We start from the raw sequence: 27,451 nt of genomic DNA, 5'->3' as shown, positions 1-27,451 counted from the left end.
TTTCATGACATTCTTCCAATTAGCTCTGGAAAAAAAATATAGTATTTTGGAATTGAATAACGAAAACTGTTACATCTGAGTAAATTTTATATATTTTTTGCATTTATTTCAAGCAAGTCTAAAAGAGGAAAAAATCCTACCTTGTATATGATTCTTGAGGAAACAATTCAGGGAGGGTTGATATTTAATTACTTATTACCTTATTTCATTACTACTATTTTTATTGGTTTTATCTACACGTTTTTTTATGTAAAATGTGTAACCGACAATAAAGAAAAAACCCTTGTGTGCAAATATAATAATATAATTTATTTTTACTTGTTTGATTAAAAAACAATAATAATAAACTTTTACGTCGTTATTTTTAATGTGAATTTTAATATAATTTACGTTGGGTAAATTTATTGTTTTAATAATCAATCAGTAGAGTACAAAATAAAACGGAAACAATTATTATTATTATTAACGTTGCAACATACATACAAGTAAATATAAACAATTTTCTTTTGTGAAATTTTGTGCTTAGACTATTTATGAGTTTTAATTTCTTGTTTGAAAATTTAACTAGCAAATGAACAGTCGGTGTAAAATTTCGTAGGAAATGATTATGATTATAATCAAATAAACCATGTCATGCGAATGTCCGATTTTATCAGAGTCCTCTTTGCCAATCCGTTCAAGTTGAACTTCATTCGAGCCAAGCGCGTTAGTTTGACGACAGCTATCTGCTGTGAAGGCGCGCTCCCAAATATTCCCGTTCAAAGTTTAAAAACTTGCTATCCCTCCCGCAAAAGCAACTTCTTCAAAATCTGTTGAATTAAACCATCCGAAGAATGAAAAAATAAACAGAGAGTAGTCGCTTGTGTTGAAAAAATTGTGCGTTTTTGGTGCGTTTTTGAAAATCGAATGTGGTGTTTAAACTAGGAAAATCGATGGAACTGCTAGTATGTTGTCCACCTTCGAAATTATTTGAACTAAACGAAGAGTTACGTGTTTTGTTCCTAATTTCTGTCCATTTAGCTAATGAAAATGCAGCTAATTAAAAGACCGTTTATATCACTTGTCGCAAAGCATTGTCTTTAGTAATAATTAAAAAATGGAATAGAAACAAATCATGTCGTCGACCAACATTTACGAAAACTTGCCTCTGAAGAAGCTCGGCGAAAGCGAGACTTCAAAAAATCTAATCTCCGAAATCAAACAGAAAAAGCGGAAAAGCACACCCGACATACAGAAAGTCTCCTCTCAGAATAACATTTCAAAAAAAGCTAAGTCTTCGCGAAGCATATCAGAGATGCTCTTCAACCGCAACGATGATAAGAGCGATGAAAATTTAAGCGGTCGTGAGAAAAGCAACGGCGAAGACAGTTGCCAAAAAATTCAATCTACTCCAACATCGACGCTTGACGATGGCTACGAGTCCTGCAACAGCACCCCTTTGGTTTCAGGTTTGTTGTGACGCATTTTGTTTGCTTACCGAGCGATTTTGTTTTTACAAAGTCGCAATACGCAAAGCATGCCAAAATTTGTACGGTTTTTGGCCTTGTAAATGATGAAATCTGTGATGTCAAATACGAGCGCATCAATTTTTATGAGGTAATACACCACCACTAAAAACTGAGGAGCGGCTTTCCAACTACATACTATATACGTTACAAATCCATTCTCAATTAATTGCGACCTTGGGGTCAATCATTTTTTATAAAAAAGTGGCAATTTCCAATTAATATTTATAAAAGCGGGCGATTGTTAATTGTTATTAACATTTAAAAAGTGTTTTTTCCTGGTTGATGCCAAAATTAAAATAGAAGAATGTATTGTTAAAAATACTTCCTATTTATTAATCCAAACATGTCAATATATCATAACGCGGAAAAAGTTGCGCTCTCCACCCACTATGAAAATCTATTTGTTTTGTTATTTATGTAGAAAATCAACAGGTGGTTTTTAATATTTGCAGTTCGAAAAAATAACAATCCGGCTCTGAAATAATAATATGATGCCGTCTGCCAAGATATAATAATTTATTATAATTATGTGACAAAATTAGATCGTCTACAACAATATTTTCAAAACAAAATTACATGGTTCAGGAACGATTAGCACAAAACAATTAGAATTCCACATTGCGCCTGATTAAATTTATTAGTGTCTAAAGGCGTCCATTTGAAGAATGTTTGCGTAACGATTTAGCACAGAATCGAAGTATTTCTGTTCGTTTGAGTACTACTGCAAAAGTCTCAGTTTGGTTGTTTAATTTTACATTTAGATTTTATTTGCGTGTTTTATTTATTGTGTGTAAATATACACGAGTTGTAAGGTTGTTGATTGTAATGTTTTCAAAACCTTAGTAAAAAAATGTTATTGATGTGTTTTTGATCTTTATTGTTGCTTCGAAAAATTCAAAAACTAAAAATATTGTTTTTTATAAATATATTACTTAAAATTAATAAAAATTAATAACTTGACATGGACATTTTAAAACATTAATTAATGTAGCGGTCAGAATTATTATATTAATTTTATTTATATTAATGTTTTAGTTTTTTTAACTTACATTGTTTTATCTGAATAATCTATAATTAATTTTTGTTTTAGTCAGTAGTTTAAGGACTACAAAGCTAAAGAAATAATAAGGACACTGGTCGTGTCCTTATTGACTACTTCCCGTTTTTATCGATCCATGCAACTATGCACGAACCTAAAGCATTTCAAAATGAGAATTTTTACAATTTGTTTGTAGAGTAATTTATTTCTGCAGTAATGTTGAAGTAACGAACACAATTACTTCAAACTAAAAAATAAAAATTTATTGTTTGAAGTAAGCCTTAATATTATTTAATAATTTTTATTAATACTTATATGTGCCTTTTTATTTGTTTATTTTTGTCAATTTAACATAGATTTTAATAATAATGCTTAATGAGACACGATAATTCGATAAATTTTCATCTAACTATGTACTGTTACTGTTAAAGGTTACAATAAAGCAATAGTTCATAACTAAACGTCTTTTTATAACAAAAAATATATTTTTTTAATAATATTGTGATAAGCCTAAAAGTTGTATTAAATATACAGTGTGTCAATTTTACAAATCGCAATCGACAATATCTTCTGAACTGAAAAAGTTATTGAGAATCACTCAAAACCGGTTCGGTGATTCCTAGGGGGAATCAAAATTACATGGTAAGTCACGCACCTCCACCCACCACGTCTCAATACAAATTAATATTCAACAAAACTAAAGAATATAGATGAATTTTTTTTTCATTTGGATGTAATTTAAGAAAATATATGTAAAAATGAATTTAAAAATCATATTTTTTAAAGTTTTATTTAAAATATTTATGAAGAGTTTAATTTGATTTTCTCTGAAGATTCTGCAAAAAAAATTATAATTTTTTTATACTTACATATTAATAATGGGCCAAGGTATAGCTTTCAAAAGCACATTTTATGGTTGAAAAACATCAAATATATTTTTATAATCCATAAATACTTAATAAATCTTGGACCATTAAGCCGTTGAGCGACTTTTAACCCACAATATATGTATATACAATACAATATTCATCACTTTACCTCACTATAAATAGAGCTTTTCTGTAAAAAACGTTAGACGAATTGGAAATATTTGTTTGAAACATTTTTCAACAATTGTAAGCAAAGAGTAAAAAAGATAATTACTTATTTGAATTGTAAACTTTTGGATAGGTACTTATATTACGCTCAAATAATTCCTAATTGCCTCCAATCGGAGTCTAAAATCTAAATATTTAAAATCAGATAACACAGAGAAAACTCTACAATTGTTATTCACCCTAATGAGATCGTGATTTTGAGTGTGGTCAGCTTCGGAGAAGCTCAAGTGTTTACGAAAGCACAATTATCTCAACAAGAAGTGAATTGGGTTTGGTTGAATATTTGGTTGAAATATGAGCGTTTAAATCAACAGGAAATAAAAATGGGTGAGTTTATAAGTGAGTTTCATTCAGGTAACAATTTGATTAATACGAAAACTTGGAAGCAACCTCTCTTCAAACTAACTTAAGTCTTTTTAATTATATTCGACTTAGTTTTAATGCATCCAAGATTAAAATGTTGAAGTTTCTGGCTGAAAATTACCAAGTGGGCTACATTAACTTGCGTATCGAATACTAATTTCATTTGCAGGTATTTGCAAGTGTATCGATCATAAACCAATACACTGTTCAGAATTCTGAAGGCTTTTAAACGTAGTTACGTTAAATAGAAAAAGTTAATTACGACTTACGAGACAAGATCTTAGACCGATAAACACACGAGTTAATTTTTTAAGTTGTCTGCACATAAAGTTTAAAAACTAATTGGTCTTTTTAAGTCGTCGAAATTCAAGGCTGAGTAACAATGATCGGATAACTCCGTTAAAAATAATTAAGTTGAACGAAGTAATTAATTCCGACACTATGCATATCATCAACAACACTTCATACCCACTATTAGTACCATCCGCTTGCAACAATTAAACTTAATTCGTTTTTACTAACAAGCAAATATGAAGCATGAATTATCCAACAACAGGAATAAATTACACTTTAAACCGTATCATTATCGATTCCGGTTGATCCGATTTAATTTATTTAAAAACGATTTGCGATAATATTAGAAGGATATTGAAGGATTTGTGCGAAATTAATAGGAGGAAACGTTGTACCTGATCCATGAAGAGAGAAGGCACGGTTTCCTGGACATATCTTAGTGATATTGGCGTCCTGGAATGTAGTAATGTGCAACGAACGGGCTCCGGATCCGCTCCGGACTCCGGGGATCTCCTCAACGATGAAGTTCCTCGGAATTGTGGAATGCCACCTATAATACCCACCACTTCAGAGCAGGATGTAAAGCACACGTCTTATTCGCGTCGGCTATTCAATGGAAAATATGAGGAATATTAACACACTAATTTTAAACGATTTAATTTCGCATCTCGAAATTTTATTATAAATCATATTAATGCTGCTACTAAAAAGAAACCTGACTCCTAAAGGGGGATGCTTATTGGCTTTTTACACCCACTCTACAAAATCAAATATGTGTATCTCGATTTGGGATTTTGAAAAACATTTTACTAGATATAATGAAAACACATATTTATTAACTCAATAGACGTCCGACTTCCATTCAATTACATTTTTGACGATCTTTTCTTAGAAATGAATTAGGAAAACCTTTTAACTAATGAAACCACCTAAACCTACCTACATAATTTGATGTAAATGCTAAAATACGTACCTACATCATCAGCACTTATTTTTTGATCACATATGAGCTATAACCAGTTATATGCATACGTATTAATATAATGGTAAAAAACGTTTTTCAAGTAAATATCTATTTTATATTATCTTATTATACCTACCTATAACTGAAGGAGGTAATTTTGAAAAAGCAATATAAATAAATAAATATTGATATGAGTCTGGAAGAGCAAAGAAAAAATTGTAAAATTGTTAGAAATATGTAACTTTTTTGACATCTCTTTTTTACACTTTTAAATGAAAGTTATAGTTTCTGTAGAGAAAGAGTAAACTTGGTACAGTGTAATACATTAATACAAAATTTTATTTTATCAATCAAAAGAGAAAGGAACAGTTTCAACGTTCTTATTTTTTAAGCTTGTCTCACACCATTTTGTAAGCATTGCCTCGTGAAAAATTTAAGTCTATTTCGGCTCACATTACCTACCTAAAATTGTAATATTTCGATTTTATTAATGTCTTTGAATATGAGCTCAAGTTAAGCTTTCTACTTAGCACTTCAATTAAGTTTGTAGAATTAATATAGTAAATCATTGCCATCTTTGGCTTAATTAAATGACGTTATAATTGTTTAGCTGGAGGTGTCGTTTTCTTAACGAACTTCTTAATTACTAAATTAACCGCTGCACCTAATTTTCATCACTATACCATATCCTGAAGGATTATGTGTAAAAACCTGCAGAAAAAAAAACGATTTTTAATGGACGACTTCATCCCAGACGCGAAGGAAGCTGGAACAGGGAGAAAAGCGCACGATGAAGTGCTTTGTCCTTGCTGATTTTTATTGTGCGAAGTGACGCGGCATTCTCCGAGCAATTACATGTAAATGAATATCCACCATCACCTCAGGTATTCCAATATCAGCCACCTGCCAAGAATAGGGAATCGCCATCGATAAAACCTGCAGCTGGAGAAACTTCACATCATTTTAACTCGAATACGTCTCCCTTTGCCGGTTTTATGACTTGCTCTCACTGTCTTTAACAAATTGAGCAAGGAGTTTTGGCAGGTAATTAAGTGGCTGCTCGATAAAGAAATTAGATAGCGTGAGAATGGGGTTTGAGGCTATTTGACTCGTATTTTATTGCTACGTTTTATTATATGCAAATCATGGATATACACATATGGCTATTTGAATCGCATTACGCAACGGATAAATCTGAATGCTATTTATTGGCGTATAAAGAAGATTTTGCACGTGTGCAAGATTTATTTAAAATATTCTTATACAACAAAGAAATTAAACGCCTTTTATTCGACGTTTGAAATTTATAGTATTTTTATTCAAATAATTTATTAGTTTTTTTAAACAGTTCTAGCAAGAGTAATTTTATTTTCCTCATCAAAATGACGTTCTTTTGTTCTTCGGTTACGCTTTCCTTATCTTTAAATTCAAAAATTTTAATTAATTGAGGTCTAAAGAGTTAAATATTTTTTAAGACTAGGTACATAAATTGTTAGTTTTTAGTTTTTGTTTCTACAGAAATATATACATATATTTTTATTAGGATAAAAATTGAAATTTCATAATTTTCTAAAGAAATATGCAGGAATCTAGGATCAAATAATTTTACTCGTATTCCAGACATGTGGATGAATAATAAAGCTATAATCAACCGCCTGTAATATATATATTACCATCTTTATGACTTATTAGGTTTGTGTTAGCAGTTTTTGGACAGTAACTTTTAGTGTTTTAAAACTGTTATTGAAAAATCAAAAATGTACTATAATAATTTATTTCGTTGTCTTATTTTTAATACAAATAATATAGATTTGGCGTTTGAAGACTAAGAAAAACTTGAGACTAACATCATTTATAAAGATTAAAATATTTAATTCAATATTTATAACTAAGATAATACACAAAAGTGGATATTTGAATTAAAAATTTTGTATTGGAATGAATTAAAAAAATATTTTTATATAAAAAAATGGGAATTGCAATTTTTTCTAATAAAAAGTCGAATTACAAAGAGGAGTTTACAAGTCGTTGAGCAAAAATATAATTCTATATAATCTTCAAGAGCAAAAATTCAAGGAGGTACACACCTGTTTGATGTTAGCAGTTTAGCTTGTAATAAAATGTTAGTCATTTTCCTGGCTATTATTAAATAAATTTAAACACACACAAATTGTTTAAATTAAACTTGTTTATTTGTCACAATAGCAGTAATTATATAGCAGGCAGGTAGATGTTTATGATATTAAAAAATTGTAAATACATATTTGTATAAGTTTGTGCTTCCGGTACGGTGAAATAATTCTATTAAAGTTCAGTTTGTACAAATTACCCAATACTAGATTCTCACACAATGTAAACAGCCTAATTAGATACAAGCTTCCGAGCTTGACAACAGCAGCTAACAGTTAGACCAGTATTTATTTACAATTAAAATTTGATTGTGGCTGAAGTTGCACTCATCATATCCGCTCAAAGTTTCAAAGTTTTCTAATTATTCTATAAAACTAATATATCGTTCTAAAGCCTTCTACAGGTGACAGCTAATCAAAATCAAAGGCGAAAACGGCAATGCAAAGAAAAACTCAAAATCCCCATGATGAGAAATTGCTTTTAACTTCAAACGTTTTCAGTATTTGTTGTATCAACAACAAGGAGCGGACTGGAATCACAAAAGGTTTCTTTTCTCCATCGTACTACTAAATGACTCTGAGCATAAAAATATAACTGTCTCGATTTATTATCGTTCGACAAAGAGCTTTCAGAGATTTGTTAAAAAAGGGAATGCCTTGTGGTGGATTCAAAAAGATATTAGTTTTACCAAAATTATTTCTGAACGAAAATCTACTATGAGCAAAAAAGGAAAATTGTTGATTAGATAGATTAGATGTCCGGAACAGTGAACTCCACTTCTGTGAAATAATACATACAACAAATGTGTACAATTTTATCACTTTAAGTCAAACATCCAAACTTTAAATTACTTTTAATTAGCTTCAATTTCACATCCTTTCATTTTTATTTTACTATATGTTACTGGAATTGTATTGAAAATTATTATTTTTTGTTTGGTAATGTCAAAAAACTTCTTGAATGGATATAAATTTGTTGAAGATAGAAAGAGCAGAATAATAGTGGCTTTATTAATAATTGTGAAGCGTTCGCTACTGTATCGGTCTAGCAAATAATATCGCCATCGCCGAGCTTTTAAACTCTAGAAAAATGAAATAATGACATCACTCTGAAAAGGTACGAAACCGAGTCGCCCCGAAAGGAAGTTGATAATTAAGAAATTCTTCCGGTTTGAACCAATAATTAAATGGGATTCTTGGAATTCAGATGCTATGCTGTCAACTATTGAACGTTTTCCAGAAATTTTTTCCCACATTTGAGACTCGCGTCCACCCAACTTTCTCCAAGTGTTGGAAAAATTAATTTTGAGTTCTGAAAAAATCTGCATAAGATTTAAATTTATCAAGCTGTACCTGTCTTTTAAAAGCATCATAAAATGTAAAACGTATCGACCAGAAGCTACAACTAAACATATTTCCTCTTTCATCTGAAATTAGATTATAATGGAGTGATTCAATACTTTTTATTTTTATCAAGCTGCCGATATTTTTGCCTGCACACTTTTATGTGTAAAATTTGTTTTAAAATCAATTATTTTTAATTCGATTTTCAGGTAGAGCGAAACCCACGAAGCAACACTCGAACCAGGCGACGAATTTAGTACTTACTTGCACGTTAAGGAAAAGTAAGTTTTCACTGTGTTTCCCGATTATTTTACAAAGTAAAACTCGCGCAGAAGATCTTCATGTACAGCTCGAAGAAGACGAAAAAGGATACGAATCTTTTGTACTTTCCACTAGTTCTAGTCAAGCAGGCGAAGTCGATCCAGATTCACCAACGGTTCCAGACGATGCCAGAGAAACTTGGGGCTCCAATGCTGACTTTTTATTGTCCATCATCGGATTTGCAGTTGATTTGGCTAACGTGTGGAGATTTCCTTATCTTTGTTATAAAAATGGGGGAGGTAGGCAATATAATACTAGCTTCTCATTAGGTCGATTTATGATTGTTTTTATGGGGCATTTTGAGTGAGATCATTAAAATTCGTTTGCAGGAGCATTTTTAGTTCCCTACACTTTAATGTTGGTCTTTGGAGCCGTCCCTTTGTTCTACATGGAACTCATCCTGGGACAATTTAATAGACAAGGACCTATAAGTTTATGGAGGATATGTCCTCTTTTCAAAGGTGACATTTTTTTATTTGAATTTATTATTACCTTACACTAAAAAATACGAAAACTGTTCAAACATATAGCTTTAACAACATTTGAAATGCTTAAAAGCGTTAAAAGAATGAATTCTTATATTTTTATAACAAAGTCAATATTGACGTTTTTAACAAATTATATACATGTTTGCCAAATTTGTTATCTAATTTTGACAGCAAAATAATTAAGCGATTTCTTGGAAGTCTGTGAACAATTCCGTTTGAAATAGAATCAATTCAGAATCAGTGACGTATGTTAAGAAAATCTAATTATAAAGTTTCGTCTATTTTCTTAATCATCCTGTTTATACAAAGATAACGGAATTGAATTGGCAAAATCTCAAGTCGAAGTATTTGAAATTAAAAAGTTGTTTTAAATGTGGTTATTTGGTTGTTTCCCTTTAAGAGAATCTTCAGGGAGCAATATGCAACCTAGCTAATGATTTAGCTATAAATTCATGAAAGCGCTATTATTGCCCTCACATAAATCATTTCACGAATAGTTTTTTTTACAGTAGTAAAATGTTTTTACAAGATAATTATTATTTTACTCTTCAATTAGCACGTTTAATATAAATTGACATTAACAATTTATTATTGGACGACTTAAAAATTAGGGTAAAAACGTTAAGACACTTTCGTAATTTTCAAATAGAAAATACACATTTCAATTTAATTGTTATAAAAACTCAATTAATAGTAAGTAAAATGAAAGAATAAAAAATACCGAGGAAAATACTAATACAATTCAATTTACATGCACTTTTATGACGTGAATACATAATAGAAAAATGATTAAAATTTGATAAATAATAGAGCAAAGAATTGACAATAAAGTTCTTATTTGATGATTTTAATTTTGTAATAAAATTAACTTTTGTTTATTAAGAGGATACGTAAATCATGGTTAATAAGAAACTAAATTTTTGTATATGAAATTTTTATTTTATTTATTTAAAAATACTCATGATAAGTGAAATAATTATTTAAATAGAATTATTAATTTTGTCTTTTCTGGGTGAACAGGTGTTGGATTTTGTGCCGTCCTAGTCGCATTTTACGTTTCATTTTATTATAATGTAATAATAGGTAAGTCAATTAAAGCCAATATTTTCCAACAGACAATGATTTCATTAATAACAGCATGGGCTTTGTACTTTTTGGGAACAAGTTTTTCGCCCGATTTGCCATGGCTCCATTGCAACAACACATGGAATACAGAAAAATGTTGGGAAAGCATGCTTCCAGGTACTTCAAACGTTACGACAAGACCTCCAGTGTTTAACGACACAACTCCTACAAATCGACATACACCAGCTTCCGAGTTTTTTCAGTAAAAAATATTTGAGTCGTTTCTTGCAAACAGTGTTGTTTAAAAGTGTTGATTTTCAGTCGGGCAGTATTAGAAATGCAGTGGAGTGATGGCTTGCATGAGATGGGATACCCGAAATGGCAGCTGGTTCTCTGTTTAATGATTGTATATGTAATGCTTTATATTTCTCTTTTTAAAGGGGTAAAATCCTCAGGTATTGACAAATAAATAAGTAAACAAAAAACACACTTGGGTAATTTATAGGAAAAGTTGTATGGGTCACGGCAACAATGCCCTATGTAGTTCTCACGATTCTTCTAATTCGAGGATTGATGTTACCAGGAGCTGCGATGGGTATTTCTTATTATCTCAAACCGGAATTATCAAAACTTAAAGAGACTCAGGTAATAAAGATTCTTTTAATATCTTAGAAATCGTTTTTTTTTTTCCAATTTCGAAGATGGAGTTGAAATTTTCGCAGGTTTGGGTCGACGCCGCTGTACAAATATTTTATTCAGTTGGAGCTGGATTCGGCGTGCATCTCTCTTATGCTAGCTACAACACGTTCCATAACAACTGTTTCAGGTAAAATCCAAATCCTCAATAACGAACAAGCTTAACCGAAACTGAAATTTCAGAGACTGCATAGTCACAACAGCCGTGAATTGCTTCACAAGCTTCTTCTCCGGATTTGTGATATTCACCTATTTGGGATTTATGTCTTATAAACAAGGGGTTCATATTAGCACAGTTGCTACTGAAGGTGAACCGATAATGACCCCTGTTTGTTAAAATCTAAAGTAAACACGATTTCAGGACCCGGACTTGTTTTTCAAGTGTACCCAGAAGCGGTTGCAACTCTTCCAGGATCGCATTTTTGGTCAATGCTTTTCTTTTTCATGTTAATAATGCTTGGACTTGACTCAGCTGTGAGTAAAAAATTGTTAAATCTATTGAAACTAAACTAAACAATCACTAGATGGGCGGTTTGGAATGTGTTATCACGGGATTAATGGACGAATACTCAAATTTCTTCAAAACACGAAAACATTCCAGAGAAATTTTTACCCTAGGAGTCATCATCGTCTCCTTTTCTGTTGCTCTTATCAATGTCACACCTGTATGATTCTTTAGATCAAAAACTTTTTCCTTGAAATCTTTTTGTAGGGTGGTATTTATACATTCAACTTGTTTGACACTTATTCTGCTGGAATTTCACTTTTATGTTCGGCTCTTTTTGAAGCAATTGCAGTTTCATGGTTCTACGGTTTAGATCGATTTTCTCAAGATGTGGAAGCAATGATTGGTACAAGGCCAGGTCTTTATTGGCGAATTTGTTGGAAATTCGTTAGTCCAACATTTATAATTGTTCGTTTTTTACTAGTTAAATAAACACTTTACTTAACTAATCAATTACAGATGGTGGTGTTGTTTGGATTACTCAACCCCCAACCATTGAAATATAACGATTATTTTTATCCCAAATGGGCTGAATGGGTCGGGTGGTCTTTAGCACTTTCGTCAATCATTATGATACCACTTGTTGCTGTGTTACAATTAATTAAAGCTAAAGGAACATTCAAAGAGGTACGTGTTTTTAACACCAAACTATTATTTATTTTCAAAATTTAGAGACTTGCCATTTGTATCACTCCGATTGAAGAACACGAAGAGATTCGGCGGAGTAAACTCGTGAGTAGATTCAGAGCTAGGCATTGGTTGTTTGTCTAAGTTCCTTAATTTTTATTTTTTCACTTGTGTTCTAAATATATTTTTTATTGCGCTGGTCGTACATTTATTATTAATGTTATGTGTTTTGTAAAAAAATATTTTACATGTATAGGCTTAAGAACAATAAGTACCTAATCCAAAAGACGATCGTGCCAAAACCTGTACTCATTTAAACAAAATGTCGAAATATCAATTGGCAATCATACGAACAATACATTGTAATAAAAGCTTTTGTGTATAAATGTTACTATCGACTATTTAATGGTTGCAGTTGCATGAAATTAGAGAAATAAGTACATACTTTTTGTTAGTTTGGGTCCAAAATGTTTCTTATGGCTGGCCCATAGAAATAACTGTTTAAAATAAAAAGACCAACGGATTTGTAAATAATGTTGGGTTGTTTGTGTTCAATGTTTGGACCACCTGATGTGTATAAAAATCGTTAAGTTGCTCCAAATGTAAAATTACTTAATTTATTATAGGTGAAGACCAACGATTAAAATTAGAAAATTATTTAATTATGCCAAAGTATTTGAACTGAGCTTTATATGTTTTTTGTATTTTTTTTCAACGTACTACCTAGTCCTAGCTTGTAGTTTTGATGTTGTGAAATGCAACATATTGTGTAATTCTAAAGAATTGTCTTGTTCAATTAGAACAGTTGAGAATTAACACAGCAATTTATGTGTAAAAATGTTTAGAAATGTTTAAACAATTGGCCTTCGTTGTTTAAATATTTCCAGTAAAATATTGGTAAGATTTCTAAGAAGATAAATGTAATTGAAAACGTTTATATTGTACTAAACAAAAACCAAGAGCTTGTACAATAAACCAAAAAATAAAACGTTTCAGAAATGGTTTATTTATTATCTGCTAAAAAATCACAATCAGTACAAGTTTCTTCTTCTAACAGCTACATTTATAGGTACAGAACATTCAACATTACATTTTTATATTCTACATGTCTCCTTTTATTAGGAAAATATCAAACAGGAATAAACAGCAAATAAAACATTTTTTTGTCAGTTGAAATAAGCTTTTCATTTAGTTCAGGATCTTTTGTCCAATCTTTAAACTCAGCTGAATTAAAAGAAATAATTAAAATCTCAATTTTGTTGACAATAGATGGAAAAAAATTGTGCATGAATTTATTGATGTTTAATATTTTCAGATCAATTGGCAATATAAGATAAGATAAGAATCAAATTAGGTATAGATAGGTATACATATTGTGCGCACATATAAATGCTAAGACAGTTGGTTAATAGGTAATATGTATTACAAATCAAAAATAAATCGACTTTAAAAAAACTATTTCCTTTAAATATTAGATCATAAATAAGAAAATCAGTCTAAAATGGGGGTATATATTTTTTATTTTACTTTCAGTGCTTGCCTTTGTATTTATGTTTTATCGTTTAACCTATTATATGGCAAGTTTGAAGATACTCATATCTACATCACTTAAAATTAGAAAACAATGAGTATAAAGTTATTAACCTTTACAAATGAAAATATCACTATTAATTTTAATACTATATTTTTATTCAGTCAAAAATAAATTTTAGGCCTAAAGTTTAGAAATGAAGAACATCTAGGAAATGTGTGCTTATATAAAATTTTATAAAAATCTTCTACAAAAAATATTACAAAAATCTCGCCCAACGACAATAATTTAGGAATATTTCCACTTCCGTTAACGAATTTTCAGTGATATGATTTTCCTAAAAAATTATAAAACACACACAAAACATGGCAGGAGAAGAGGCCAAGCAAAACAATGATCAAATAGACTAATTTATAGTATTCAAAAAATATCACATTTAGTTATAAAGTTATAAAAATTTGGAGTTTATTAATTTTGTTATTTAAATTTTAATAAAAAATCGTGTATTTTTCTGACTATTTTTTTAAATTTCTCATAATGAAAATATTGTTTTTGTAAATTTTGTAAATAGTTGCAAAATACCCCTCGTGCATAACAAATTGTTTCTAATTTTGGTATGCAACGGGATATTACTAGTGATAATTTTCATTAACTTTTTTTTTAAAGAGTAAAATGTTTTGATATTAATACATTTTTTTACATCAGTATTCACATTATTTTTAGTAATCCACAATATTTTTTTTTTAATTTAATAATTTTGCAATCACCGGAAAACTGATGACTCTTTCTTCTACACAGGATGTAGCACAACTCGATTATTGGAAAAAACTATGTTATAAAATATAACATTTCTATCTCAAATATTGAAGTTTGAACAAGTTTTGGAACATCCCAAAAACTATTAAAACTATTTTATAAAATCTGGTAGTCAAGCCAGAAACGTGATCCGATCACTTTTTGTGTGTATTTTTAAGTTGCTTAGCCTCTTTAAATTGTTTACAAAATAAATAGTGCAAAAAGCTTTTTTGCAAAATGTTGTAAATAAAAATTTGAAGATTTAAGATTAAAGAAAATGTGTAAATATGTTGGTTAACTGCAGTAGTCGCCGAATGGATGTGTTGGTCACTTAAAGTTTAGCACAAAAACTTACATGGCTACTTATCACAAAAACGCATTTCGATGCGTTGAACAACAATAACAACGAAACAGTCTTACCTAGTTACAATACGGAGCTAACGTCCTCCTTTTTGTCATCTTTCTCTTTATTTTTCTTAGATTTTTTCCTTCTTTTTGAGTCTCTAGTTTTAGGAGACCTTTCCAGCAGAAATAACGCTTCGTGGAAATCATCCGAACTTAAATTCGATTCTTGTATGTGCAAGACCGAACTCAAAGCGCCGTCCGTCGAAGATTTGGGAAACCTAAACATTTCCCTCTCGCGTTCCGGCTCGCTGGCGCTTTTCGATTTGGCATTGGCTTCTTTTTTGGGACTCGAGTCTGAGGGACTGGGGATATTCGAACGTGAGTTGGCTGGGGTTGTCGAACGTACCAAAGATGGCGTGAACGGTTCCGGTGGTAGAGTATTGTTAAGACTAGTACTAGAAATGTTTAAAGAACACGAAGTTAGAGGCACAGGTACACTTAAACTAGACGACCTCGATTGTCTACCACCCGATATTAGAATCATTCCGGGTGATTTTGGTTCTGGCGTACGGGAGATGGACACTCCCGATATGAACAACGTGGGTGACTTGGGGATGCCAGTCTCGGATTCGTACTCGTTCGAACTGTCCGTTTCCAACGTGTGGCTTTTGCGACACTTGGAATCAGGACTTTTGCAGATTTTTATTCGTAAGTTGCAATTTTTCCGCTGGTCTTCCAATAGAAATCCCGTGGACTTGGAGAAACTACTATCGCGGCAACATTTCTGATGTTTTATGCTTTTGGGGCTGTGCTTTTCACTTTTGCATCGACCATCTTTGAGGATATCACAGTTCTTTTTAACTTTATGATCACTACTAAGAAGTCCTATACTTTTATTCACTGCAATCCGCGTCAAGTAACTAGTTTTAGGCAGGTGTGCTGAACACAATTTCGCTTTCAACGAAGCAAAAGGATTGTGGGTTTGTTTCTTACATTCGACTATTTTTGTCATTTCAGTCTTTTTTATTTCTTCTTCCTCGTTGTAACTTTTACCAATATCCTCATCAGTGACTGAACTCAAAATACCACAAACTTCCATATCGGCATTTATCGAATCCGAAGTCGTAGTATCTTCTATCGAACTTTGCCCTTGATACGACTCTTCCTCTGGATAAGTGTGATGGAGTAAAAGAAATTGTTTAGTACGCACAGAAGTTGAAGGCAAAGCTAGAATTTTTCGTGCCAAGTCTTCCGGTTTATCGTCATGCTGACTACTATGATCTGAATCTAAGTGATAACGAGGTTCATCTCCATTCATGCGAACTCTTGTTCCTCTTCCACTTCTTCTAACACACAGATCTCCAGTTGAGTGTGACCTCTTCAGACCAACATCAGCATCGTCATAATCATCCACATCTTCAAAAGCAAAACCTTTCTCATGAATATCTGAAATTTGAAATCTGCCATCCTCATTCCCATTACAAGGCCGAAAGAACAATTCCCTATCAGTCTCAGGGTTAAGTTTGTTAACATCGAGACTCTTCAAATCAATCTTGTGATTAGCTAAAGACTTGAGGAAGTAATCAACCGTCCAATCCGCACTGCTCTTTTGATAAGGTTGACTCTGAACCGCTTCTTCCGCCGCCCCCGATTCCTGCAAACTGAGCTGAATCGCCAATTTGAGCTGATCATCGGCACTTTCATTGCTGTTATTCGAAATACTTGAACTGGGATCAGGAGTGATTGCATTGGCTTGTGCTTGTTTCATCCTATCTTCAATCATTTGAAGTCTAGACATTTCCAGAGCTATTATAAGTTCCATGTTGTAATCAGACCCTAGGTTACGAAATTAATTTAAAAACAGTCATGTTAAAACACTTACGGCCACATCCGTGTCTACTGCACAAAAAGCCGCATTGATGTTCTTTGGAGTTTGGAGAGCCTCCAGAAAATTGTTTGAAACTTACTTCATTATCCTCGTCTGAATCATTTTCAGGCCATTCACAATCACGCAACCAGGCGCTCGTTTGCGTCAAATCGGTCTGAAATAATTGTATGCAAGAACAATAGCTGAAAAATATGTTGCTTACGTCAAGATATTTTCGCTTGCGTTTTCTTTGAGTGGGTGGCGTTTCCGGTGGAATCAAACCTTGCGCTACTGCCCTCACAAATTCGTGTCTTTTTCTTCTTGCTAGAGCTGTTGTTTGGACAATCACGGCTTTAGGTGTTCGTAAATACGGGCGAGCTATCATTTCGCTCAACTTTTCGGTTACTTCCTCCAACTCATTCTACTTATTAGTGAATATTAAAAAGATCTTTTGGAAGTTTTAATATTACCTGCATAAATTCAAAGATGGCTTTGTTATAGCCGTCATCTTCCAAGTAATAACCGTAAACGTAAGAACCGCATAAAACTCTTCGTGCTTTTAATAATTCTCTCACACCATCTTCGATGAATTTTGTTCCTTTCTCTCCGGAATCTGAGTATGAAGCTAATAAGTAGGTGGGTGGTGAAAAGGTGAAATATATACCTTCGGTACTTTTTAATCCGAGACTGCTGGCGAGCACTTCTCTTTTTTGTCGAACGCTGGTTAGAAGGGGTTCTTCGAGCTTCTGACTGTTTTCGTGGTTTCTAAAACGCGTATAAAAATGTAAAAAACGAGACATTTCTTGCATTTGATTATTTCTATCTAGTGCCTCGGAAATTAAATTTCCTTGCTTTTCGTCAGCCTTATGAACGGCCTCGAAGCGATTACATCGGAAATAGCCGCCGGTTGCGGAACTGTGTCTCTTCCATGATTCTTGACACACCCAACAAAAGTCAAATTTGCACTAAAAATTATTATCAGTAATTATGTCGAGATGTAATTTTTCAAATACTTTGGAACACTTCATGTGGTTACAGCCTTCGTTTTTTTGAATTGGACTTTTGCAGTTTGGACAGGGTTTCGAATTGGTAACAAGCCAGAGACAATTGGCAGCATCTTCGCTTCCGCTGCACGAAGCTTTAAGTTCTTCCGGTTTAATTTCAGCAATTTTAATCTGCCACTCTTGCCATTGTTTACATCCGCAAGGTGCATGTGCTTCACCCAAGCACTCCCAACAGAAAAAATGCGCGTTTCCGCAGTCCACGGCGTGGGAGGTTATCGGAGCTGATTTATTATTAACCCGGTTTCCGGTCTGTTCTGCTTCCGGTAACCGGACCGCTCGACCACAACCGGCGATGGGACACCATTTGATGCTTTTATTGCTCTCGACAAAGGCCTACCGAATTATTACAACTAGGAGGAAGAGATTCGAATCAGTTACCTTAATATCGAACTGGAGATATCTACGCGCCATGTCGGGACTCACTAACTTCTCGATAAGCTCAACGGGAACTAAAATGTGACACTGGTAAGCTGGACATAGGATGTGATGAGCATCGCCATCTTGAATTTTTGTTGTGAGGTAGCTTTCCCAGCAAGTTTTGCAAAAGGAGTGTTTACAGGACATTTTAACTGGTTGCTCCCAGTTTGATATTGTCGACAAACAAATTTCACACTGGAATAACTCTGTTAAAACAATTCTAGTTGGAGTGACTAGAAATACCATTAATTCATTTTCGTCATTAGTTTCAGCTGAAATACTAGATTCTAAGGAACCTGCATGTTTAAGAACGGAAGAAGGAGCTTGAACACCAGCGATTTGGCAACATTCGACCGGATCTTTCATCCACTTTTCGAGAAGAAGTTCACGGGACCATTCTGATAGTCAATCATTAGAAAACCTACTGAAATGCATACAAAAAAGCCTACCATTATTTCTCAAAAGAGCCTCAGCTGTAAATAGCGGAATTTTAAGCATATCTGAAGTATCAACAAGCAACTGGTCTTTAGCTTCTTGTAAATCTTGACTTCTAAGTCCACTATAAACTTCCTCTTGTTCTGTAATTATCTCATCTTCGTTTACCAGATCAGCATTATCAGCCTATTTATAAACATCTAAAATTTTAAACAATAAAGTTTCTAATAAACTTACAAAAACCATTCGGCTTTCGAGCAATCTAGCAATGTCGTGATGGGACCCCCTCATTGCTAAATCACACGGAGTTAATTTATCGTTGTTTTCAATAAAAAGGGGAGCTCCATGTGCTAGCAAAAGTTCAACACAGCGCTTGAGACCGGTGGAAGCGGCCCAGTGCAATGCCGTGTTGCCCTCTTTATCTTGTGAACTTAAATCAACCCTTTCTCTCCCTCCGTTGGCTAAAAGACCTCCTTTCCAGAAGAGAAGTAGTTGAACGCATGCAGCTCTTCTTTCTTGGGCACTGAAACTCTTGGTTTGATTGAGTTGACAAGCGCTGTGTAAAACTGATTCGTTTAAGCCATTTTTTTTGTTCGGATTGCCTCCCAAATCGTTTAGAAACGTTCTCAATAGATGCTTCATACCTTGAATGAACAAGGGTAGTTTTGGCTTTGGTGTGTGATAATGGACATACCGTGTTTGGCAGCATAATGTAGAGCAGTGTTGTGGTTGTGGTTTTCGCCGTAACTTAAATTAGGATCCAGGTTTTTGCGTAGTTCCGGGGAACTTTGGTAAATTTGCATCGCTGCAAACTCATCGCCGTGTTGGAGATACTTTTTAAATTTGGATGAAGTGCTTCCCATTGTGTTGAGGGAATTCTAAACTAATTTCAAACGGTTGTATAAAAAAATTCGATATGTGTACTTGTGAAAGGTCGGTTTCTTGTCAAGAAACGCAGCTTCGTGTCGAAAATGCCCATTTTCTCAGCTGAAAACAGGTAAGTATTTGAACATGGTATTTGAGGAACAAGTGCAAGGGTTTATTTATCAAAAACTAAGCCGATACCAAAAGCCAAGGTAAATATTTATGTCCATATTCTTGTTTAATTAAGAAGATGCTTTGTGAACAGCATTTTCAATTGCAGGTTTTTTGGGAGTATTTTGTGTGCCACCAGATCATAAAAAAAATAAATTATCGATTATTGCTAGATATAATAAAAATTAAAAGGTGCAATTCAAGTTCGTTAAGCCTCAAGCTTAATATTGCAAAAGCTCGTAATTGAATTTCACGACATATTATCACGACAAGAGCATTATTATGATAGACAGACAAAAACAGTAGCACATTCCCACATTTACGATTTCACAGACATTCAATTCAACAAAGATCGAGTCATGTTCTAAGAAACAAAACGAATTTATTAACAGAACGAGACATTCATAATCGTCAACGAAACTTACCCAGTAACAGGGCGAGTTACTATCTGACATTTTCTTTATCTATTTTGCGATATTTGTGACAAGGAATTGACATTTTCATGATAGCGACCAAATAGTGTGTATCAGAAACGACGACGCCGAATCGATTATCCTAGCGCAGACGCCGCCGTCGCGACGCTCAAATACCCGCTTCGTTTAAAGATAAATATATACTCCTTTGTATTTTTAGAAACTCTACTTGCAAAAAGTAATTAAAACTATTTAAAGCAATAAACAGTACTATTTAAAAATGATGTGTTAATCCTCGCTTACATTTTTGATAACTAATTAATAGAGCTATTTATTTCAAGATTATTATAGGGCACAAAGAAATATTAAACTGTTTTATACCATAGGTAAATATGTCTTTGTCACTATTAAAAAATTATTTCTAGTCAAAAAAATTGCTTTCAAAATAGTATATGCTAGTTTGAAATGCGATTTTATTCTTTTTTTTGTAGGGATTAGAAAGTTTAGTAACTCTATACTATAATTATTTTCAATAAAAAATCAAATTTTAACTTTCTTATGTTCAAAGCCGTAAAATTATATTTTGTAAATAAAGACTAGAAAACTGATAAATTTTACTTATTGATCGCTTTAGTCTTTAATGTTTTGTAGTCGGTTCATAATTTATTCTTTTATAAATTGAACTAGTAAACTAAGTAAACATCTACAGCTTAAACTAAGTACTATTGACAAACATAAATGTTTAACACTATATCCTCTCCAGTTATAAAGCAAATATTTGTCTGTATCACAATGAGAAAATCACTCGTCCATATATTTCGGCTGGATTTACGCATCAGCTTAATATCTTTTAAAGGACACTAGATAAATTCATGCATATTTTTATTAAACGGAAATATGAAAGGTCGAAAAAATCACATTATTTTGAATGTTAACGACAGAATATTTTTTCGTCACGTCCCAAGTCTCATATTTATGTCAAATTCAGAGATATGGAATAATTTAGAAACCGTTTAGCTGAGAGTTGGCCGTTTGGAATGAAATGTTGGGGTTGATAAGTGGAATTTAACCCAAATCAAGCGGTTAACTTAATCAGGCATGAAAATGTGATTAAAGATTGAAGCACACCTTCTCGCTCAAATAGTGCTGTAATTAATCGGAATAATTCCATCGAGGTTTTATTAAAAGCCTCGATTTTATTCGATAGAAGTTGCGATATGTTCAGAGTAGTGAATGTGTGACTAATCACACATTTGCACTAAACCCGCAAAGCAAAAAAAGCAAAACCTTAATTTTTGGGAATAATAAAAATTAGTGGAACTACCTAATTCTAGTGTTTTAAAAGTGGTTTAAAGTCTGCTGATATCAGTTTAGAGCTGAAGACAAAATCAGTTACACTGTTTGAATATGACGGGAAAACTCTTTAATACTTATCATAATTGACAAAAGTACAATCTTAGACAGGGTTTACTTTTGAAAATTATTACATCATTAGAAACCATCCTACTGAACGCCTTATAGCCACTCCAAATTCTTTTAAAACATACGTAAATGTGTTCTCAACGTGTTCACTGTACACTTAGTTGTAATTATCATCATCATCAATTTCGCATCGAACGCGAGTGGATGAAAAGATCCATCGTTTACTTTCTTATTTCCCCCCGTGTCCTGATATGTTCGAAATCGAGGAAGAGGATTTGAAACTTGCGTCATTTAGAAGCAATTTCCAAGTTTCACAAAGATGTCTGCAGTTGACGTTAACTGCCTAGAAAAGTGAACCTCTTCAGGTATTACAGAATGGCATTAATTTAATTTAGAGTGAAAGAGATGAAGAAAGTTTCGTGTTGTAATCCTCTTGTAATTAAGGTAACTATAGAGTGGTTACAGACGCACACATTGTTTGTTTAATTGAGATGTGAGAATAATTAATTTTATTGTTACAAGGAATGATGTGATGATTGGTCGAGACGCTTTAGTTAATTTGATACCTACACCAATAACACTCAATTAATCACATTACCATAAATTAATCTTCATTATACGTTGACAAAGTTTTTTCTGCTTTAGGGCTTTATAATGAGCTTTTACATCAAATTTCTAAATGTCGGCCATTTACAAAATTAAAAAACTTTTTCATTTAAAAGTGATAAAATAAAATTTGCTTCTTTTATTTTTATTAGCGTATGGCCAGTAAAAATCCAAAATGTACGCAGTTATGCAAACAATGAAATTGTTTTTTATAACCCATTTAAAGAGCGGAAAATCGATCGATGTGCGTTCTAGTTAGTTTGAAGGGTTTATATTTTAATTACAAGTGCAAAAAACGAAATTTAATTAAATTTTCAGGCGTTATTAAAATGTGAATGTAATTTAATGCAACAAAATTGCCAAGGAAGAATAAATTGTAGGAAGGTGCTAAGGTGCAAGAAACGACGAGAACCAAATAGTAGATACAAAATTTATGTGAGGGCTTTTGGAAAACAAATTAAAGCAGAAGATTGGAGAAGAATAAGTTTTCTCAACAACACATCTTAAGGGAAACGTGCTAGTGACACATAAGATGAAGAATAATTATCATAAATGGAGTATCAAATATGATACATCTCAAGGTTTTCTGTTCAAACCACAGGAAAGACAATTCTCAAGCGTCGTCAGCTGAAACTAATATTCACGAATGACAAAAACATTTAACAAATTAAGCAATCAAAACATTGTAACAGTATTTTAAGATAACACAAGTTTTGTAAAAATATTATATTATTATGTAGATTTCGTTACCTATATCTTGTGTAGAACTGATTGAGATTCAAAAGTCTGGAAGCAATATTGTTACTCTATTCACACAAATACAATTACGACTGCGATGAGAAAACTTTTTGATTATTTACGTTTATTGTTGAATCAACAAGATTTTCAATAAAAACTAAAAATTTTATTTCTAGTAAAAATAGTAAATAATTAGCGTGATATTTGTGTTGTATTAACTCTGCAGAACAGTAGCCAGAGAGCCAAACAATACCATCATCATAAAACAATTCTTGTTAATGATGTGCATGGTGCAATGAATAGAATTAATTAAGAATTGTTGCTTTAAGATGCAAAATGACGAATCAAGAAAATTATCAGAGTTCAGTTTTACCATTTTACCATCTACATACTTATAGATGAAAAAGTGATAAATAATAGACTGTTAATAAATGCAAATTAATTAACGAGTGAACATTACCCTAGCATTATTCATGTGATATATTGGACTAGCAACATATTCATTTGTGTACGGCTTAGGCTGCATCCTCTGCACTATCAAACGTTGATTAACACTGAATCTGTTCAGTGTAGGTTTGAAAAACAATATTTGCCAATTAATATTTAACATTTTCATCAGTCAATTGCATCTACTTCATTTATTGTTTGATCATTTGCATTAAACCTGTCGCAGCTTATCTTTTCGCTTGCATTTTGTTTGATAGTTAATCTAATCTTAAACAAAGTTGTCGTTAAGTATTCATATCACAACGATGAAATATGTTTGTTTCCCCTAAAACTCACGTTTAATTAATTTACCGTAAATGTTTTGTATGTTCAGGTGTATAAAGTCTGATAATGCGCTTTAACCACAACAGATTTTTGCAATGTTTTACAATTTGTTTAATAACTACAGTAAATTAGTTTAGTAAAGCTTTTTTGAAAAGTAGCAAATAATTATTATAAAGCTGAAAATAAATTTGTTTACAAAAGTTAAATAATTTACAATTCTTTTATCTTAAAAAATTTATTTTTTATTCGTATTGTTTGCGATTCGTGCGAAATCTGGAAGTATGAAGAAATCTGATAAAAAGATAATCCGTTTTATTTCTCATAACTCGTATTTTTCTAAATCTGTTTTTCCCGTACTCTTTCAACTGGAATAATTTTGCCACCGAGCCACCTAGCCAGTTTATATATTGTTGGGCTTAAGAATTCAATTTCTGGGTTGTTTTTATTTAATTTGTTTCAAAATTGGCGGTGACGCGTTGTGGAAATATGAATTGAACTTAAACAGCTATGGAAAATTGATAAGCCACGGCAGTCTTACATTAGACTTCCAGTTGTTGATAAGCAAGTGGCAAATTTGTTGTTATTTGATAACCAAGGGTAATCCTGCAAAACGCGCTTACTTCGTCCTGTAGACATGCGCGCGTTATCCTTGTATAAGTCCACGATGCATCCAGTTCGAGTTCAGTGTATGCGGGACAGCCTAAGAAGTTAGGCGCGGTGACGTGAGCTTCTGCGAAAATTCGAAAAGTTTTTCAAATATTTTGGTAAACACCTCGATGTGATACTTTCACAAAGACTATTTTTTATTTTTATTTTTCATTGATTGGCTTCTTGAGAATTTTACATTGTTTGCACCATGCAGCATGATCGAACTTTTCTCGGGCTTTATTGTAGAGCGCTAAGTATTATTGTTTAAAACGAAGTTCTACACAGTGTTTGAAGTAAAAAAGTGTTCAAGAAATGTTGACAAAAAGTTCATCGTTGTTCAAACTGGGTAAATAAAAAAATCTCAACATTAGAAGTAGTTTGCTTTATTTGAGTCCCGTAATTTACGCTTTTTATGTCGGACACGTAATAACAAAAGTACAATCATCAAAGCTTCGTTAGTTTGCTCTTTTCTTATAGAAAATGATTGGAGTAAGGTGTTTTAGTTGATTGGGTCAAACCTAAACATTTCTTTTCTGGGGGTAACTGTTAACTGCACACTTACCGATGTTTCTGTTTGAAAATTTCATTTGCCCAAATCAAATTTTATTTACGTTTAATTAGTTTGGCAGTGGTTTGTTTTTTCACAGCAAATTTCCATTAAATTTCTGTAACACAAATCAAATATTTTACAAACTTCATTGGTGGAAGAAAACCCTAGTTTTTTAGATGGAAACTTAAATCCACGTAGTTTGAAAGTGCATTTTATTGATTTTACAAATGTATAAAAATTGAGCATATTCAAGAAAGTTTTGAATTTTTATCAATAGCTAACTTTAGAAGTAAATTACCGGTATTTAAAGTAACTTAAAGCAAAATAAATAGGAGGAGAGTATCTACAGAAAATGTTGATAAAAAATATTGTGATTGAAGATAAGATAACGTTGAGCGTCAGTAGACCGACTAAATGTGAAAGAGAAATTTTATTTGAGTGTCTATTACCTTATATTCAAATTAGAAGTTTTGTAGTGGTTTTGAACGAGTGTATTGGAATGAAAGCTCATAGAATACAGGTAATTATGTAAAAATATTTTAACTCTACTTAACAAATACTGTTTTAATTATAAATCCAATAGCATTACAAAAAACTTATATTTGAAATATAGTTTGTGTTTAAATTTTATCAGAATTTTTAATTACTTGTGAATTCAATTATGTATTGTCATTGGACTAACCAATTCAATTATTTTAATTCAGTGAAGCATTTACAAAGGTCTGAATAATTGAATGCTTGGTAGACCTTGTGTACACTTGTTAATTACTCTACGAATACTTAATAATTAATAGTGTTTCTGAAAAATATAGTAATTTTCGGCATTACATTAGGTATTTTATTTTTATTTATATCAATAATGTTTAAGTATATTTTTAAAGAAAATTATTTATAGGCAATAGAAATTGTAAAACTAAAAAAAAAAACAAATACTACAAACTGTACTTCTAATTAAAGGAACAAAAATATTTCGTAAATTTTTTGGTGATTTTTGAAAGACTGTACCTCATCGAAAAATGGTCGTAACTAGTTAAAAAAAAATCATTTTGAAGCTTTAAGTGTCTAGTTTTGAGGTCTTTTAACAAATATTTTTTCTGTGCTACGGTTATTATGCAATTCTAAGTAATAAAGCGAGAAAAAAGAATAATTTTTATTTTTGGACGTAAAGAATTGTTTTTATTTTTGGTCCATGGACGTAAAGATTTTTTTTAGTTACGTCAATGCATAGGCCAGATAGCATGTTTCTTTACCTTTAATATACTTTCTTCATATTCTCTTTACGACAATTTATCGCTGAGATAGATATCTGACTTTAAATGAAAAAGGATCTTCTTGTCTTTGATCGTCGATATCTCAGCAACCAATGACCACACAGAGGATATAAGGGTTGTGCAAAAACTGGAATAAACGTCTTATAAGATCCTCTTATGATTTTTTGGAAAAAAAATTTTCACTTTTAACATTGATTTAAAGAAAAGAGAAAAAAATAAGTTTTTGCTTTCTTTAGTAAATCTACCGCATATTAACCAATTCTGATGAAGACACTTATCCATCAGAATTGGTTAATACGCGGTAGATTTAACATTAGTAAATGTTTTTAGGTGTTATTACAGCTAAAACCGTTTTCTCGGACTGATTGATCAAAGTTTTGCAAAAGAATTAAAGGAACAATTGTACATATTGTTTCTGAACATCCTCCAATCTTCGTCAAGATAAGAAAAACATTTTTCATCTTTTTTTCATTTCTTCAGCTTTCTTTTAAAATTTTGCATTAGTTAAATTTGAAAAAAAAAAATTCGAAAAGAATTTCAAAAAAATATTTTTAATTTTTTTTCAAAACTTAATCAGTATTGTTTCTTCAATTTCTTTTATTCTTTTTTCAAAAATTAAGCAATATTGCTTAAAAAAAATCAAAAAACAATTTTGTTTAAATTAAAGAGAATATGAAGAAAGCATATTAAAGCTAAACAAACATGCTATCCGGCCTATGCATTGACTTAACTAAAAAAAAATTCTCCAGGTCCGTGGACCAAGAACAAACACATAAAAAATTAATTTTTTTTTTCTTGCGCTATTACTTAGAATTGCGTGAAAACCGTAGAACCGAAAAAATATTTGCCAAAAAATCTCAAAACTAGAAAATTAAAGCTTCAAAATGGTTTTCTTAAAATTTAGATACGACCATTTTTCGATGAGTTACAGCCTTTAAAAAATCATCAAAAATTTTAGGAAAATTTTTTGTTCCTTTAATTTTTTGGAGTAGTTTATATTAACATTAACTATAACAGTAACTAATAAATCTGCTATTAAATATTCTAAATAAAATATTTCTTGTTGTAAATAAACATACTGAACATTTAATACAAAATATATT

The 27,451-nt window shown here is 31.8% G+C and overlaps 3 protein-coding genes across 5 annotated transcripts in view; 2 read left to right on the top strand and 1 right to left on the bottom strand.

Moving 5' to 3' along the window:
- Positions 1-749: 749 nt before the first annotated feature.
- LOC123010755 (sodium-dependent noradrenaline transporter-like) lies at positions 750-12,641 on the top strand. 2 transcript variants are annotated; one of them, XM_044407853.1, is made up of 15 exons: positions 750-1,448; positions 8,948-9,019; positions 9,074-9,298; positions 9,389-9,520; positions 10,568-10,630; positions 10,685-10,874; positions 10,934-11,067; positions 11,118-11,257; positions 11,335-11,438; positions 11,492-11,616; positions 11,670-11,782; positions 11,833-11,973; positions 12,021-12,221; positions 12,273-12,440; positions 12,486-12,641. In XM_044407853.1, exons 1-15 carry the CDS (start codon positions 1,115-1,117, stop codon positions 12,582-12,584), a joined length of 2,241 nt encoding a protein of 746 aa, XP_044263788.1. In that variant the 5' UTR covers positions 750-1,114; the 3' UTR covers positions 12,585-12,641. The 2 variants fall into 2 exon arrangements, with proteins under 2 accessions (XP_044263788.1, XP_044263787.1); XM_044407852.1 differs by having other exon boundaries at positions 9,071-9,298.
- Positions 12,642-13,436: 795 nt separating this feature from the next.
- Positions 13,437-20,466, bottom strand: LOC123010754 (ankyrin repeat and IBR domain-containing protein 1-like). Its single transcript, XM_044407851.1, has 12 exons — positions 20,355-20,466; positions 19,589-19,881; positions 19,132-19,538; positions 18,909-19,080; positions 18,703-18,857; positions 18,421-18,654; positions 17,992-18,375; positions 17,643-17,943; positions 17,449-17,591; positions 17,202-17,399; positions 16,994-17,153; positions 13,437-16,947 (listed from the first exon to the last, which is right to left on the bottom strand). The coding sequence occupies exons 2-12, from the start codon at positions 19,755-19,757 to the stop codon at positions 15,191-15,193; spliced, it is 4,080 nt and encodes a 1,359-aa protein (XP_044263786.1). The 5' UTR covers positions 19,758-19,881; positions 20,355-20,466; the 3' UTR covers positions 13,437-15,190.
- A 4,122-nt stretch (positions 20,467-24,588) lies between these two features.
- Positions 24,589-27,451, top strand: part of LOC123011468 — a 55,893-nt gene continuing 53,030 nt past the window's right edge. Inside the window, exon 1 of one of the 2 annotated variants that reach the window (XM_044408910.1) lies at positions 24,589-24,873. The gene's annotated coding sequence lies outside the window, so the exon portion shown is untranslated. Of the gene's footprint in view, positions 24,874-25,481; positions 25,598-27,451 lie in introns of those variants that run through there. The other variant, XM_044408911.1, reaches the window with a different exon arrangement.

Source organism: Tribolium madens, unplaced genomic scaffold (assembly GCF_015345945.1).
Source record: "Tribolium madens isolate multiple individuals breed KSU strain unplaced genomic scaffold, Tmad_KSU_1.1 Scaffold_91;HRSCAF=231;Tcas5.2_LG7, whole genome shotgun sequence".
NCBI lineage: Eukaryota > Metazoa > Arthropoda > Insecta > Coleoptera > Tenebrionidae > Tribolium > Tribolium madens.
This window is presented reverse-complemented; position numbering and strand designations above follow the sequence as displayed.

What these genes read in the sequence shown, in the direction of transcription:
- LOC123010755 (XM_044407852.1), top strand. Translation starts at nt 1,115, where the DNA reads ATGTCGTCGACCAACATTTACGAAAACTTGCCTCTGAAGAAGCTCGGC. An exon ending in TTGTTATAAAAATGGGGGAG is followed by an intron (nt 9,299 to 9,388) that starts GTAGGCAATATA and finishes ATTCGTTTGCAG; the next exon opens with GAGCATTTTTAGTTCCCTAC. An exon ending in TAGCACAGTTGCTACTGAAG is followed by an intron (nt 11,617 to 11,669) that starts GTGAACCGATAA and finishes ACACGATTTCAG; the next exon opens with GACCCGGACTTGTTTTTCAA.
- LOC123010754 (XM_044407851.1), bottom strand. Translation starts at nt 19,757, where the DNA reads ATGGGAAGCACTTCATCCAAATTTAAAAAGTATCTCCAACACGGCGAT. An exon ending in ACATTATGCTGCCAAACACG is followed by an intron (nt 19,539 to 19,588) that starts GTATGTCCATTA and finishes TGTTCATTCAAG; the next exon opens with GTATGAAGCATCTATTGAGA. An exon ending in CAGTAGACACGGATGTGGCC is followed by an intron (nt 16,948 to 16,993) that starts GTAAGTGTTTTA and finishes TTCGTAACCTAG; the next exon opens with GGTCTGATTACAACATGGAA.